Source organism: Eubalaena glacialis, chromosome X (genome assembly GCF_028564815.1).
Source record: "Eubalaena glacialis isolate mEubGla1 chromosome X, mEubGla1.1.hap2.+ XY, whole genome shotgun sequence".
Classification (NCBI taxonomy): Eukaryota; Metazoa; Chordata; class Mammalia; order Artiodactyla; family Balaenidae; genus Eubalaena; species Eubalaena glacialis.
The window spans coordinates 64,616,363-64,628,459 of record NC_083736.1 but is presented as its reverse complement, the minus strand read 5'-3'; the positions used below and the strand labels follow the sequence as shown (position 1 = coordinate 64,628,459).

General features: G+C 38.6%; 1 protein-coding gene across 1 annotated transcript in view; it reads left to right on the top strand.

Moving 5' to 3' along the window:
- Window positions 1-12,097, top strand: part of TEX11 (testis expressed 11) — a 360,718-nt gene that overhangs the window by 262,065 nt on the left and 86,556 nt on the right. Inside the window, exon 17 of the mRNA XM_061178154.1 lies at window positions 7,452-7,576. Within this exon, the coding sequence (XP_061034137.1) occupies window positions 7,452-7,576 (125 nt within the window). The remainder of the gene's footprint in view (window positions 1-7,451; window positions 7,577-12,097) is intronic.

The following is a 12,097-nucleotide window of genomic DNA, read 5'->3' as shown; positions in this document are numbered from 1 at the left end:
GTCTTCTGCCAGCGTTCAGTGGGTGTTCTGTAGGAGCAGTTCCACGTGTAGATGTATTTCTCATGTATCTGTGGGGAGGAAGGTGATCTCCGCGTCTTACTCTTCCGCCATCTTGCCCCTCCCTCACATGACTCTTTTTGAATTATGGTTTTCTCAGGGTATATGCCCAGTAGTGGGATTGCTGGGTCGTATGGTAGTTCTATTTTTAGTTTTTTAAGGAACCTCCATACTGTTCTCCATAGTGGCTGTATCAATTTACATTCCCACCAACAGTGCAAGAGGGTTCCCTTTTCTCCACACCCTCTCCAGCATTTGTTTGTAGATTTTTTGATGGTAGTCATTCTGACTGGTGTGAGGTGATACCTCATTGTAGTTTTGATTTGCATTTCTCTAATGATTAATGATGTTGAGCATTCTTTCATGTGTCTGTTGGCAAACTGTATATCTTCTTTGGAGAAATGTCTATTTAGGTCTTCTGCCCATTTTTGGATTGGGTTGTTTGTGTTTTTTTATACTGAGCTGCATGTGCTGCTTGTATATTTTGGAGATTAATCCTTTGTCAGTTGCTTCATTGCAGACATTTCCTCCCATTCTGAGGGTTCTCTTTTCGTCTTGTTTGTGTTTTCCTTTGCTGTGCAAAAGCTTTTAAGTTTCATTAGGTCCCATTTGTGTATTTTTGTTTTTATTTCCATTTCTCTAGGAGCTGGGTCAAAAAGGATCTTGCTGTGATTTATGTCATAGAGTGTTCTGCCTATGCTTTCCTCTAAGACTTTTATAGTGTCTGGCCTTACATTTAGGTCTTTAATCCATTTTGAGTTTATTTTTGTGTATGGTGTTAGGGAGTGTTCTAATTTCATTCTTTTACACGTACTGTCCAGTTTTCCCAGTGCCACTTATTGAAGAGGCTGTCTTTTCTCCATTGTATGTTCTTGCCTCCTTTATCAAAGATGAGGTGACCATATGTACGTGGGCTTATCTCTGGGCTTTCTATCCTGTTCCATTCATCTGTGTTTCTGTTTTTGTGCCAGTACCATACTGTCTTGATTACTGTAGCTTGGTAGTATAATCTGAAGTCCGGAGCCTGCTTCCTCCAGCTCCGTTTTTCTTTCTCAAGATTGCTTTGGCTATTCGGGGTCTTTTGTATTTCCCTACAAGTTGTGAAATTTTTTGTTCTAGTCCTACGAAAAATGCCATTGGTAGTTGGATAGGAATTGCATTGAAACTGTAGATTGCTTTGGGTAGTAGAGTCATTTTCACAATGTTGATTCTTCCAATCCAAGAACATGGTGTATCTCTCCATCTGTTTGTACATCTTTAATTTCTTTCATCAGTGTCTTATAATTTTCTACATACAGGTCTTTTGTCTCCTTAGGTAGGTTTATTCCTAGGTATTTTATTCTTTTTGTTGCAGTGGTAAATGGGAGTGTTTCCTTAATTTCTCTTTCAGATTTTTCATCCTTAGTGTATAGGAATGCAAGCGATTTCTGTGCATTAATTAATTTTGTGTCCTGCTACTTTACCAAATTCATTGATTAGCTCTAGTAGTTTTCTGGTAGCATCTTTAGGATTCTCTGTGTATAGTATCATGTCATCTGCAAACAGTGACAGCTTTACTTCTTCTTTTCCTATTTGGATTTCTTTTATTTCTTTTTCTTCTCTGATTGCTGTGGCTAAAACTTCCAAAACTATGTTGCATAATGATGGTGAGAGTGGACAACATTGTCTTGTTCCTGATTGTAGAGGAAATGCTTTCAGTTTTTCACCATTGAGAACGATGTTGGCTGTGGGTTTGTCATATATGGCCTTTATTATGTTGAGGTAAGTTCCCTCTATGCCTACTTTCTGGAGGGTTTTTATCATAAATGTGTGTTGAATTTTGTCGAAAGCATTTTCTGCATCTATTGAGATGATCATATGGTTTTTCTCCTTGAATTTGTTAATATGGTTTATCACATTGATTGATTTACGTATATTGAAGAATCCTTGCATTCCTGGGATAAACCCCACTTGATCATGGTGTATGATCCTTTGAATGCGCTGTTGGATTCTGCTTGCTAGTATTTTGTTGAGGATTTTTGCATCTATATTCATCAGTGATATTGGCCTCTAGTTTTCTTTCTTTGTGACATCTTTGCCTGGTTTTGGTATCAGGGTGATGTTGGCCTCGTAGAATGAGTTTGGGAGTGTTCCTCCCTCTGCTATATTTTGGAAGAGTTTGAGTAGGATAGGTGTTAGCTCTTCTCTAAATATTTGTTAGAATTCACCTGTGAAGCCATCTGGTCCTGGGCTTTTTATGTTAGAAGATTTTTAATCACAGTCTCAATTTCAGTGCTTGTGTTGGTCTGTTTATATTTTCTGTTTCTTCCTGGTTCAGTCTCAGAAGGTTGTGCATTTCTAAGAATTTGTCCATTTCTTCCAGGTTGTCCATTTTATTGGCATATAGTTGCTTGTAGTACTCTCTCACGATCCTTTGTATTTCTGCAGTATCAGTTGTTACTTCTCCTTTTTCATTTCTAATTCTATTGATTTGCGTCTTCTCCCTTTTTTTCTTGATGAGTCTGGCTAATGGTTTATCAATTCTGTTTATCTTCTCAAAGAACCAGCTTTTAGTTTTATTGATCTTTGCTATCGTTTCCTTCATTTCTTCTTCATTTATTTCTGATCTGATCTTTATGATTTATTTCCTTCTGCTAACTTTGGGTTTTTTTTGTTTTTCTTTCGCTAACTGCTTTAGGTGTAAAGTTAGGTTGTTTATTTGAGATGTTTCTGGTTTCTTGAGGTAGGATTGTATTGTTGTAAACTTCTATCTTAGAACTGCTTTTGCTGCATCCCATGGGTTTGGGTCGTCGTTTTTTCATTGTCCTTTGTCTCTAGGTATTTTTTGATTTCCTCTTTGATTTCTTCAGTGACCTCCTGGTTATTTAATAGTGTATTTTTTAGTTTCCATATGTTTGTATTTTTTACAGAATTTTTCCTGTAATTTATATCTAGTCTCATAGCTTTATGGTCAGAAAAGATACTTAATACAATTTCAATTTTCTTAAATTTACCAAGGCTTGATTTGTGACCCACGATACGATCTGTCCTGCAGAATGTTGCATGAGCACTTGAGAAGAAAATGTATTCTGTTGTTTTGGGATGGAATAATCCTGTAAATATCAGTTAAGTCCATCTTGTTTAATATATCATTTAAAGCTTGGTTTCCTTATTTATTTTCATTTTGGATGATCTGTCCATTGGTGAAAGTGGTGTGTTAAAGTCCCCTGCTATGACTGTGTTACTGTCAATTTCCCCTTTTATGGCTGTTAGCATTTGCTGTTAGGAGCATAAATATTTACAACTGTTAAATCTTCTTCTTGGATTGATTCCTTGATCATTATGTAGTGTCCTTCTTTGTCTCTTGTAATAGTCTTTATTTTAAAGTCTATTTTGTCTGATATGAGAATTGCTACTCCAGCTTTCTTTTGATTTCCATTTGCATGGAATATCTTTTTCCATCCCCTCACTTTGTCTGTTTGTGTCCCTAGGTCTGAAGTGGGTCTCTTGTAGACAGCATATATATGGGTCTTATTTTTGTATCCATTCAGCCAGTCTATGTCTTTTGGTTGGAGCATTTAATCCATTTACATTTAAGGTAGTTATCAATATGTATGTTCCTATTACCATTTTCTTAATTGTTTTGGGTTTGTTATTGTAGGTCTTTTCCTTCTCTTGTGTTTCCTGCCTAGAGAAGTTGCCTTAGCATTTATTGTAAAGCTGGTTTGGTGGTTCTGAATTCTCTTAGCTTTTGCTTGTCTGTAAAGGTTTTAATTTCTCTGTCGAATCTGAATGAGATCCTTGCTGGGTAGAGTAATCTTGGCTGTATGTTTTTGCCTTCCATCACTTTAAATATGTCCTGCCACTCCCTTCTGGCTTGCAGAGTTTCTGCTGAAAGATCAGCTGTTAACCTAATGGGGATTCCCTTGTATGTTATTTGTTGCTTTTCCCTTGCTGCTTTTAATAATTTTTCTCTTTATTTAAGTTTTGATAGTTTGTTTAATATTTGTCTTCACATGTTTCTCCTTGGATTTATCCTGTATGGGACTCTCTGGGGTTCCTGGACTTGATTGACTATTTCCTTTCCCATATTATGGAAGTTTTCAATTATAATCTCTTCAAATATTTTCTCAGTCCCTTTCTTTTTCTCTTCTTCTTCTGGAACCCCTATCATTCGAATGTTGGTGCATTTAATGTTGTCTCAAAGGTCTCTGAAACTGTCCTGAATTCTTTTCATTCTCTTGTCTTTATTCTGCTCTGTGGTAGTTATTTCCACTATTTTATCTCCCAGGTCACTTATCCGTTCTTCTGCCTCAGTTATTCTTCTATTGATTCCTTCTAGAGAATTTTAATTTCATTTATCATGTTGTTCATCATTGTTTGTTTGCTCTTTAGTTCCTTTTGGTCCTTGTTAAATGTTTCTTGTATTTTCTCCATTCTATTTCCAAGATTTTGGATCATCTTTACTATCATTATTCTGAATTCTTTTTAGGTAGACTGCCTATTTCATCTTCATTTGTTAGGTCTGGTGGGTTTTTGCCTTCCTCTTTCATCTGCTGTGTGTTTCTCTGTCTTCTCATTTTGCTTAACTTACTGTGTTTGGGGTCTCCTTTTCGCAGGCTGCAGGTTCGTAGTTCCCGTTGTTTTTGGTGTCTGCTCCCAGTGGGTAAGGTTGGTTCAGTGGGTTGTGTAGGCTTCCTGGTGGCGGGGACCAGTGCCTGTGTTCTGGTGGATGAGGCTGGATCTTGTCTTTCTGGTGGGCAGGTCTGTGTCCGGTGGTGTGTTTTGTGGTGTCTGTGGCCTGATTATGATTTTAGGCAGCCTCTCTGCTAACGGGTGGGGTTGTGTTCCTGTCTTGCTAGTTGTTTGCCATAGGGTGTCCAGCACTGTAGCTTGCTGGTTGTTGAGTGGAGCTGGTCTTAGCGTTGAGATGGAGATCTCTGGGAGAGCTTTCGCTGTTTGATATTACGTGGAACAGGGAGGTCTCCAGTGGTCCAGTGTCCTGAACTTGGCTCTCCCACCTCAGAGGCACAGGCCTGACACCCAGCTGGAGCACCAACACCCTGTCAGGCACACAGCTCAGAAGAAAAGGAGAAAAAAAGAAAGAAAAGTAAAATAAAATGAAATTATTAAAATAAAAAAATTATTAAAAATAAAAAATTTTAAAGTAATAAAAAAAAGAAAGAAAGAAGAGAGCAACCAAAACAAAAAACCAATCCACTAATGATAACAAGTGCTAAAAACTATACTAGAAAAAAAAATGGACAGAGAGAAACCTAGGACAAATGGTAAGAGCAAAGCTATACAGACAAAATCACAGAAAGAAGCATACACGTATACACTCATAAAAAGTGAAAAAGGAAAAGAATATATGTATCTATATATATAAAAGGAAGAGAGCAACCAAATCAATACACAAATCTACCAATGATAGTAAACTCTAAATACTGAACTACGATAAACATAAAACCAGAAACAAATTAGATGCAGAAAGGAAACCCCAAGTCTACGTTTGCTCCCAAAATCCACCGCCTCAATTTTGGGATGATTCGTTGTCTATTCAGGTATGCCAGAGATGCAGGGTACATCAAGTTGAATGCGGAGATTTAATCCGCTGCTCCTGAGGCTGCTGGGAGAACTTTCCTTTTCTCTTCTTTGTTCGCACAGCTCCTGGGGTTCAGCTTTGGATTTGGCTCTGCCTCTGCGTGTAGGTCTCCTGAGGGCGTCTGTTTTTTGCTCAGACAGGATGGGGTTAAAGTAGCAGCTGATTCGCGGGCTCTGGCTCACTCAGGCCAGAGGGAGGGAGGGGTATGAAATGTGCAGCGAGCCTGTGGTGGCAGAGGGCAGCGTGAAGTTGCAACAGCCTGAGGCGTGCCGTGTGTTCTCCTGGGGAAGTTGTCCCTGGATCACGGGACCCTGGCAGTGGCGGGCTGCACAGGCTTTCGGGAGGGGCTGTGTGGATAGTGACCTGTGCTTTCACACAGGCTTCTTGGTCCTGCAGCAGCAGCCTTAATGTTTCATGCCCGTCTCTGGTGTCTGTTCTGATAAACGCGGCTCTCACCTGTCTCTGGAGCTCGTTTAGGCAGTGGTCTGAATTGCCTCTCCTTGCACACCCTGAAACAATGGTCTCTTTCCTCTTAGGCAGTTCCAGAATTTTTCCCGGACTCCCTCCCATCTAGCTGTGGCGCACTAGCTCCCTTCAGGCTGTGTTCAGCCAGCCAACCCCAGTCCTCTCCCTGGGACCTGACCTCCGAAGCCCGAGCCTCAGCTCCCAGCCCCTGCCCGCCCTGGCGGGTGAGCAGACAAGCCTCTCGGGCTGGTGAGTGCTGGTCAGCACCGATCCTCTGTGCAGGAATCTCCGCTTTGCCCTCTGCACCCCTATTGCTGTGCTCTCCTCCATGGCTCCAAAGCTTCCCCCCCGACACCCCCCGTCTCTGCCAGTGAAGGGTCTTCCTAGTGTGTGGAAACTTTTCCTCCTTCACAGCTCCCTCCCAGAGGTGCAGGTCCTGTCCCTATTCTTTTGTCTCTGTTTTTTTGTTTTTCCTTTTGCCCTACCCAGGTACATGGGTATTTTCTTGCCTTTTGGGAAGTCTGAGGTCTTCTGCCAGCTTTCAGTAGGTGTTCTGTAGGAGTTGTTCCACATGTAGATGTATTTCTGATGTATTTGTGGGGTGGAAGGTGATCTCCTCGTCTTACTCCTCCACCATCTTAAAGGTCTCTCTATCTCTGTCTTTTAATTGGATCATCTAGACCATTTATATTTTAATGTGATTACTGATATGGCTAAGTTTAAATTTAGCATCTTGTTATTTGTCTTCTATTTGTCCTATCTGGTCTTTGTTGCCTTTTTTCAGCCCTTCTTTTAGATTAATTAATATTTTATAATTATGTTTATCTCATTCTTTGGCTTATAGGTATAACTTTGTGTTTTATTTTAGTTGTTACTTAAGGCCTATAGTACATACATATCTAACTTATCACGGTCTACCTTTAAGACATACAAGGAAATATAATACCACCATTCTTTTTCTTACTTTATTATGTATTACAATCCACTTTATGGATGTACCAAATTGTATTTAGCCCATACATTATTGATGAAATTTAGGTTCATTCCGTATTTTAATCTTACAAAAAATTGCTGTGTGAACATATTTGTATGTTTTTATTCACTTTTGCGGATAAATCCATGGAATAAATTCATAGAGGTGAATTGCCCAGTCGGGCATTTTTCTGACATTCAAGTCCTCCTTGACAGTTTAGCAATTTAGATGACTTTATGAAAATTAATTAATACTTTAAAGATATTAATGCTCTTAAAATAAATTCCAGAGTCATTGTGGTATAATTAACCATAGATAGCTATTATCTTTGATAAGAGTATCTCATTTTTTAATTGTTTCCTTGTTTTTCAGCTTTGCAGGCAATTACTCCTTCAGGGAATTTATTAAGAGCTGAAGAACAAGAAGAGAATGTTGTACTTACACATAGAGGTTTAGTTGTCATGTTCCTCAATTTAGCTGCCCAGTTTGCTCTAAAGGTAATTCTTATGTACCTATCTATGAGATTTTTACCTCTTTTCCATTTTCAGAGACAATTAGAATGGAATCATCATCAGTTAGGCACAGGAGAGGCCTTTCTTTACCCTCTATTTTGCCTCATTATTTTCACACCAAGCTTTGTTGCAGAATTGCTTTATTTCTCTTCATTGTTTTATGATGTAGAGTAAAGTAAATAAAACAAAGTGAGGTAATAGTTTTGAACTTAAAACAACAGAAAAAATAAGCATAGCAAAACATTAACTTTTAAGAGGAACTTGAGATTTAAAGTACTATACCATGCAAAAAAATAGTCATCTATTTGGAAACTTATCTTTCTCATCCATTTGCAAAAAAAAAGAAAACACAGTTTAAATCTTAATGGACCTTTTTAGTTTGTAACCAGAAAGCGATTTTAGTTTAGAAGTAGTAAATACTTGCAGCTCCTTTGTTTACTTGCAAAATTCTGGTCTTAGTTAATATACAGGATTAGGAAAAGCATTGTAGCAACTGTGGAGCTCTTGGAGTAGGTGATAGACCGGGTTTGAGTTCTGGCTCTGCCACTTAAGTGCTTCCCTTCTTTGAATCTTAATTTCATCATTTGTAAAATAAAGATAATACCTAACTCCAGGGTTATTGTGAAAATTAACTGAGAGGATGGCTGAAAATGTGATTTGTAATTAAAGAAGCTTGATCTACACATATAGTGTTTCTGTTCTTATTAACAATATACAGTCTGGCCACAGCTGTCTCTTCTACTTTATCTCATATTACTCCCCTGTATCATCATTATAGTGATATAATCCACCATTAGGCACAAGATCTAGAATGGTGGAGGCACAGGCCCTCTATAACTCCAAGCAAATACAGTGTCTCTCAAACAGGCCAGTCACATTTCTTTGTCTGTGTCTGTTTTATACCATCCCATCTTTTAAGAAATGTTCTTATTTAAATGCCACCTTTTCAAAGTCCAACTTAAGATTTCCTTCCACTGTAGAGACTTCCCAAATCAATTCCAGTCCTCATTGCTCTCTTTCTACTCTAAGTTCAGTAATTTTTAACGTGTATGATAGTTATTTGGTCTGTATCATATATACTGCCTTATATTGCTAATGCATGGATTGTCTGTCTAACTTGACTTATAAGCTCCTTGAGGGCCATATTTCTAGTACCTAGCCCAATATCTTGCCCAAAGTAGTAGCTGAATACAGTTTTGAATGATATGTGTTTTGATGTTAATGAATAGGATAGTAGAACTCCTGGAAGAGGAAAAATATTTGGCAGATGTAGATACATGATGTGCTTGTGCAGGAAATGAGAGAAAAATCTATAATGGGGAACCCAAAGGCAAATATCTTTTTAAAGGAAGGTTTATAAAGTTACATTTGATGGAAAGCAGAAGAAAGCCAATGGAAGAATTATGGAACTATATTTCTGAAAAGGAAAATAATTTTAATAGAGGAGAAAGAATCAGGAAAAAAAAAAGCCTCAAGTAGTTTGAATTAGAAGATGGAAGGAAGGATGGATGAGCCAAACCCAGGAAACTGAATATATCTCTACAAAAGAACAAGGGTGGAATCCAGTTTTTACTTACTACAATTGCTTTGCAAAAGGCATTTCAAGTGCTAGTGAAACTATCATTCAGTCAGCAAATATTGAGCACCTACTAAGTGCCAGGCACTGTTCTAGTCTCTTGGGATAAATTAGTAAACAAAACAGTGATATGCCTTCTTGGAGCTAACATTCAAGCAGGAGGAGAGAAGATAATAATAAGCATAATAAATAAGAAATTATATAATATGTTAGAAGTTGATAGTAATATAGAAAAAATAGAGCAGGATAACAAGGATCAGGGATGGGAGTGGGCTGGAATTGGTGTGAGTTATTTTTTTTAAATAGAGTGGTGAGGATAGGTCTCATCGAGGAGATGACATTTGTACAAAGACTTGAAATTATTGAGGGAGTTAGCCCTGTAGATATATGGGGGGAGTGAAGAGGAAGAGTATTACAGGCAGAGGTAACAGCCAATACAAAGGCCCTAAGGTATGTAGCAAGGAAGCCAGTATGGCTAGAGTGAATAAAGGGTGGGATTAGTGAGAGATGAAGTTGGAGAGGTGATAGTCTGGATTATGTAGATCCTTATAGGCCAGTGAAAGGACTTTGACTTTTACTCTGAATGACATGGGGAACCATTGGAAGGTTTTTAACAGAGCAGTGACATGATTTGACTTTCATTTTGACAGAAATACTCTTGGCTGTTATATTGAGAATAGACCATAAAAGAACCAAGCAAGGAGACCTGTTAGGAAGTTTTCGAAGTAATCCAGGGAAAAGATTAAGGTGACTCAGATAAGGGAGATAACAGTGGAGGTAAATGATAACAGAATTTGCTGACAGATTGGATGAAGGGTATAAGAGAAAGAGACTGGGTCATCAAATGGAGTTGCCATCAATTGAAGTAGGAAAGGCTGCAAATAGAGTACGGTTGGGGGCAAAATCAGGAGTTCAGTTTAGACATGATGCATTTGAGATGTCTATTAGACTATCCAAGTAGAGATCTGAATAGTCAGTTGTATATATGACTCTGGAGTTGTGAAAGAGGTCTGGGCTGAAGAGAAAAGTTTAATAAGAGTCATTAATATATAGATGGTATATAAAGCTATGAGACTGGGATGCCATCACCAAGGGAGTGAGTATATATGCAGTAGAGAAGAGGACCAGAGACTGAGCCTGAAACCCTCAAACATTAATGGTTTGGAGAAAAGAAGAGGAACCAGTAAAGGATAATGAAAGGGAGTAATCCATGAGGTAGGAGAAAACAAGGATGATGTGGTGTCTTGGAAGCCAAATGTGTTTCAAGGAGGAAAGAGTGATCAACTATGTTGAATGTTGCTGATAGGTCAAATACAGTGAGGACTGAGAACTGACCATTGGAATTTATAATATGGAGGTCATCGGTGAGTTTGACAAGAGCAGTTTTGGTAGAGGTAGGACAAACACCTGATTAGAGTAGGCTCAAGAGAGAATTGAAGGAAAGGAATTGGATACAATAAGTATAGACAATTCTTTAGAAGAGTTTACTACAAAGGGAAGAAAAGTTGGGCAAGAAAACAAAATTTTTTTTTAAAGTTGGGCAGTAGTTGGTGAGAGAAGTAGGATCAAGAGGTTTGTTTGTTTGCTTGAAATGGGATGAGTGAGAATGTTTATTTGCTAATAGGAATGACCCAGTAAGAGAACAAAAATTGACAATGTGAGAGGGAAAAATGAAAATTGTTAGAGTAATGTCATTAAATAGGCAAGAGGTGATGGATGCAAGTGTATAAGTTTAGGGTTTGGCTCTAGGAAGAAACATGGATAGTTCATTTATGATAGCAGTTGAGAAGGCAGAGTATGTGGTGTGGTTCCTGGTGTGTGAATAGATGTGGTAGTGGGAATCTGTGGAAGTTCTCTTTCTGACTGCTTCAGTTTTCTCAGTGAAGTAAGAAACAAGGTCATCACCTGAGAGTGAGAATAGGAGAGGAGGTGTTGGGTGTTGAGAAAAGAGGATAAGATATCAACTAATCATCCAGAAAATCAAGAAAGTGAATGGCAAGGGTAGTGTGGTATGCTTGCCTTGTAGCAGTAAGGTCCATTTGATGAAGTTTTAAAAATAAAACAAATAGTTTTACAGGTTTTTGCCCAGCTACTTTCAGCTGCATGGATGCAGGCACAAAAGTCACTAGAAAGTTGAATTTAACCAGGCTCATGGTTTTGCCAGATGAATACAATGAAGCAAAAGAGGGGCAGGAAAATCAAGGAACAAGGGAGTGATTATAGTTAATCCCCATGGAATTTAAACTGGGTACCGAGGAGGACTTCAAGGGGATGAGGGATGGTGAGATATTAGTAGTATCAATGTATTGGAGATCTTAATGCAGTTGAAGGATTGCTGGAGTGATAGAGGGGGTGAATTAGAAAGGTAGGAGATGTTAGAATACATGAAATAGAGCAGGGTACAAGACTAGAGTGAGGGAGTGAGACACCTAGAATTGGTCCATGCACAACCCTGAGAATGAGTGTGTCCTTAAATTGTGTACCCTAGGAGCCTCACTTGCATCACCTGGCTTTTAGTGATGACAGTGTCCAGTGAATGACTGTGCTAGTGAATGGCTAAGATAATTGGCAGAGTGGAATTCAAGGAAAAAAGAGACTAGGATATTAGAAGGATCATCTATCTGTATAATGAAAATGCCAAAAATTGGCAGGAGTATTTTTTGGAAAAAATAACTGTGAGTAGTAGATAAATCATTAAGAAATGAGAAGAAAGGGTCTGAGAGCAGTTCACCGTAACAGTGAGGGATAATGGGTGATATAGTCTGGTGACAGGAAATTCAAAGCTGGGGGTTTTAGGGAGCAAGAGGGAGAATAATTTTAAAACAGCAATGAGGAGCAAAAATGATGCCTACTCCATCTCCAGGTCTAGGGAGATGAAAGAAAAACAGCCACTACTTGAGAGGGCTTCATTGGAAGCAGTATCCTTGGAG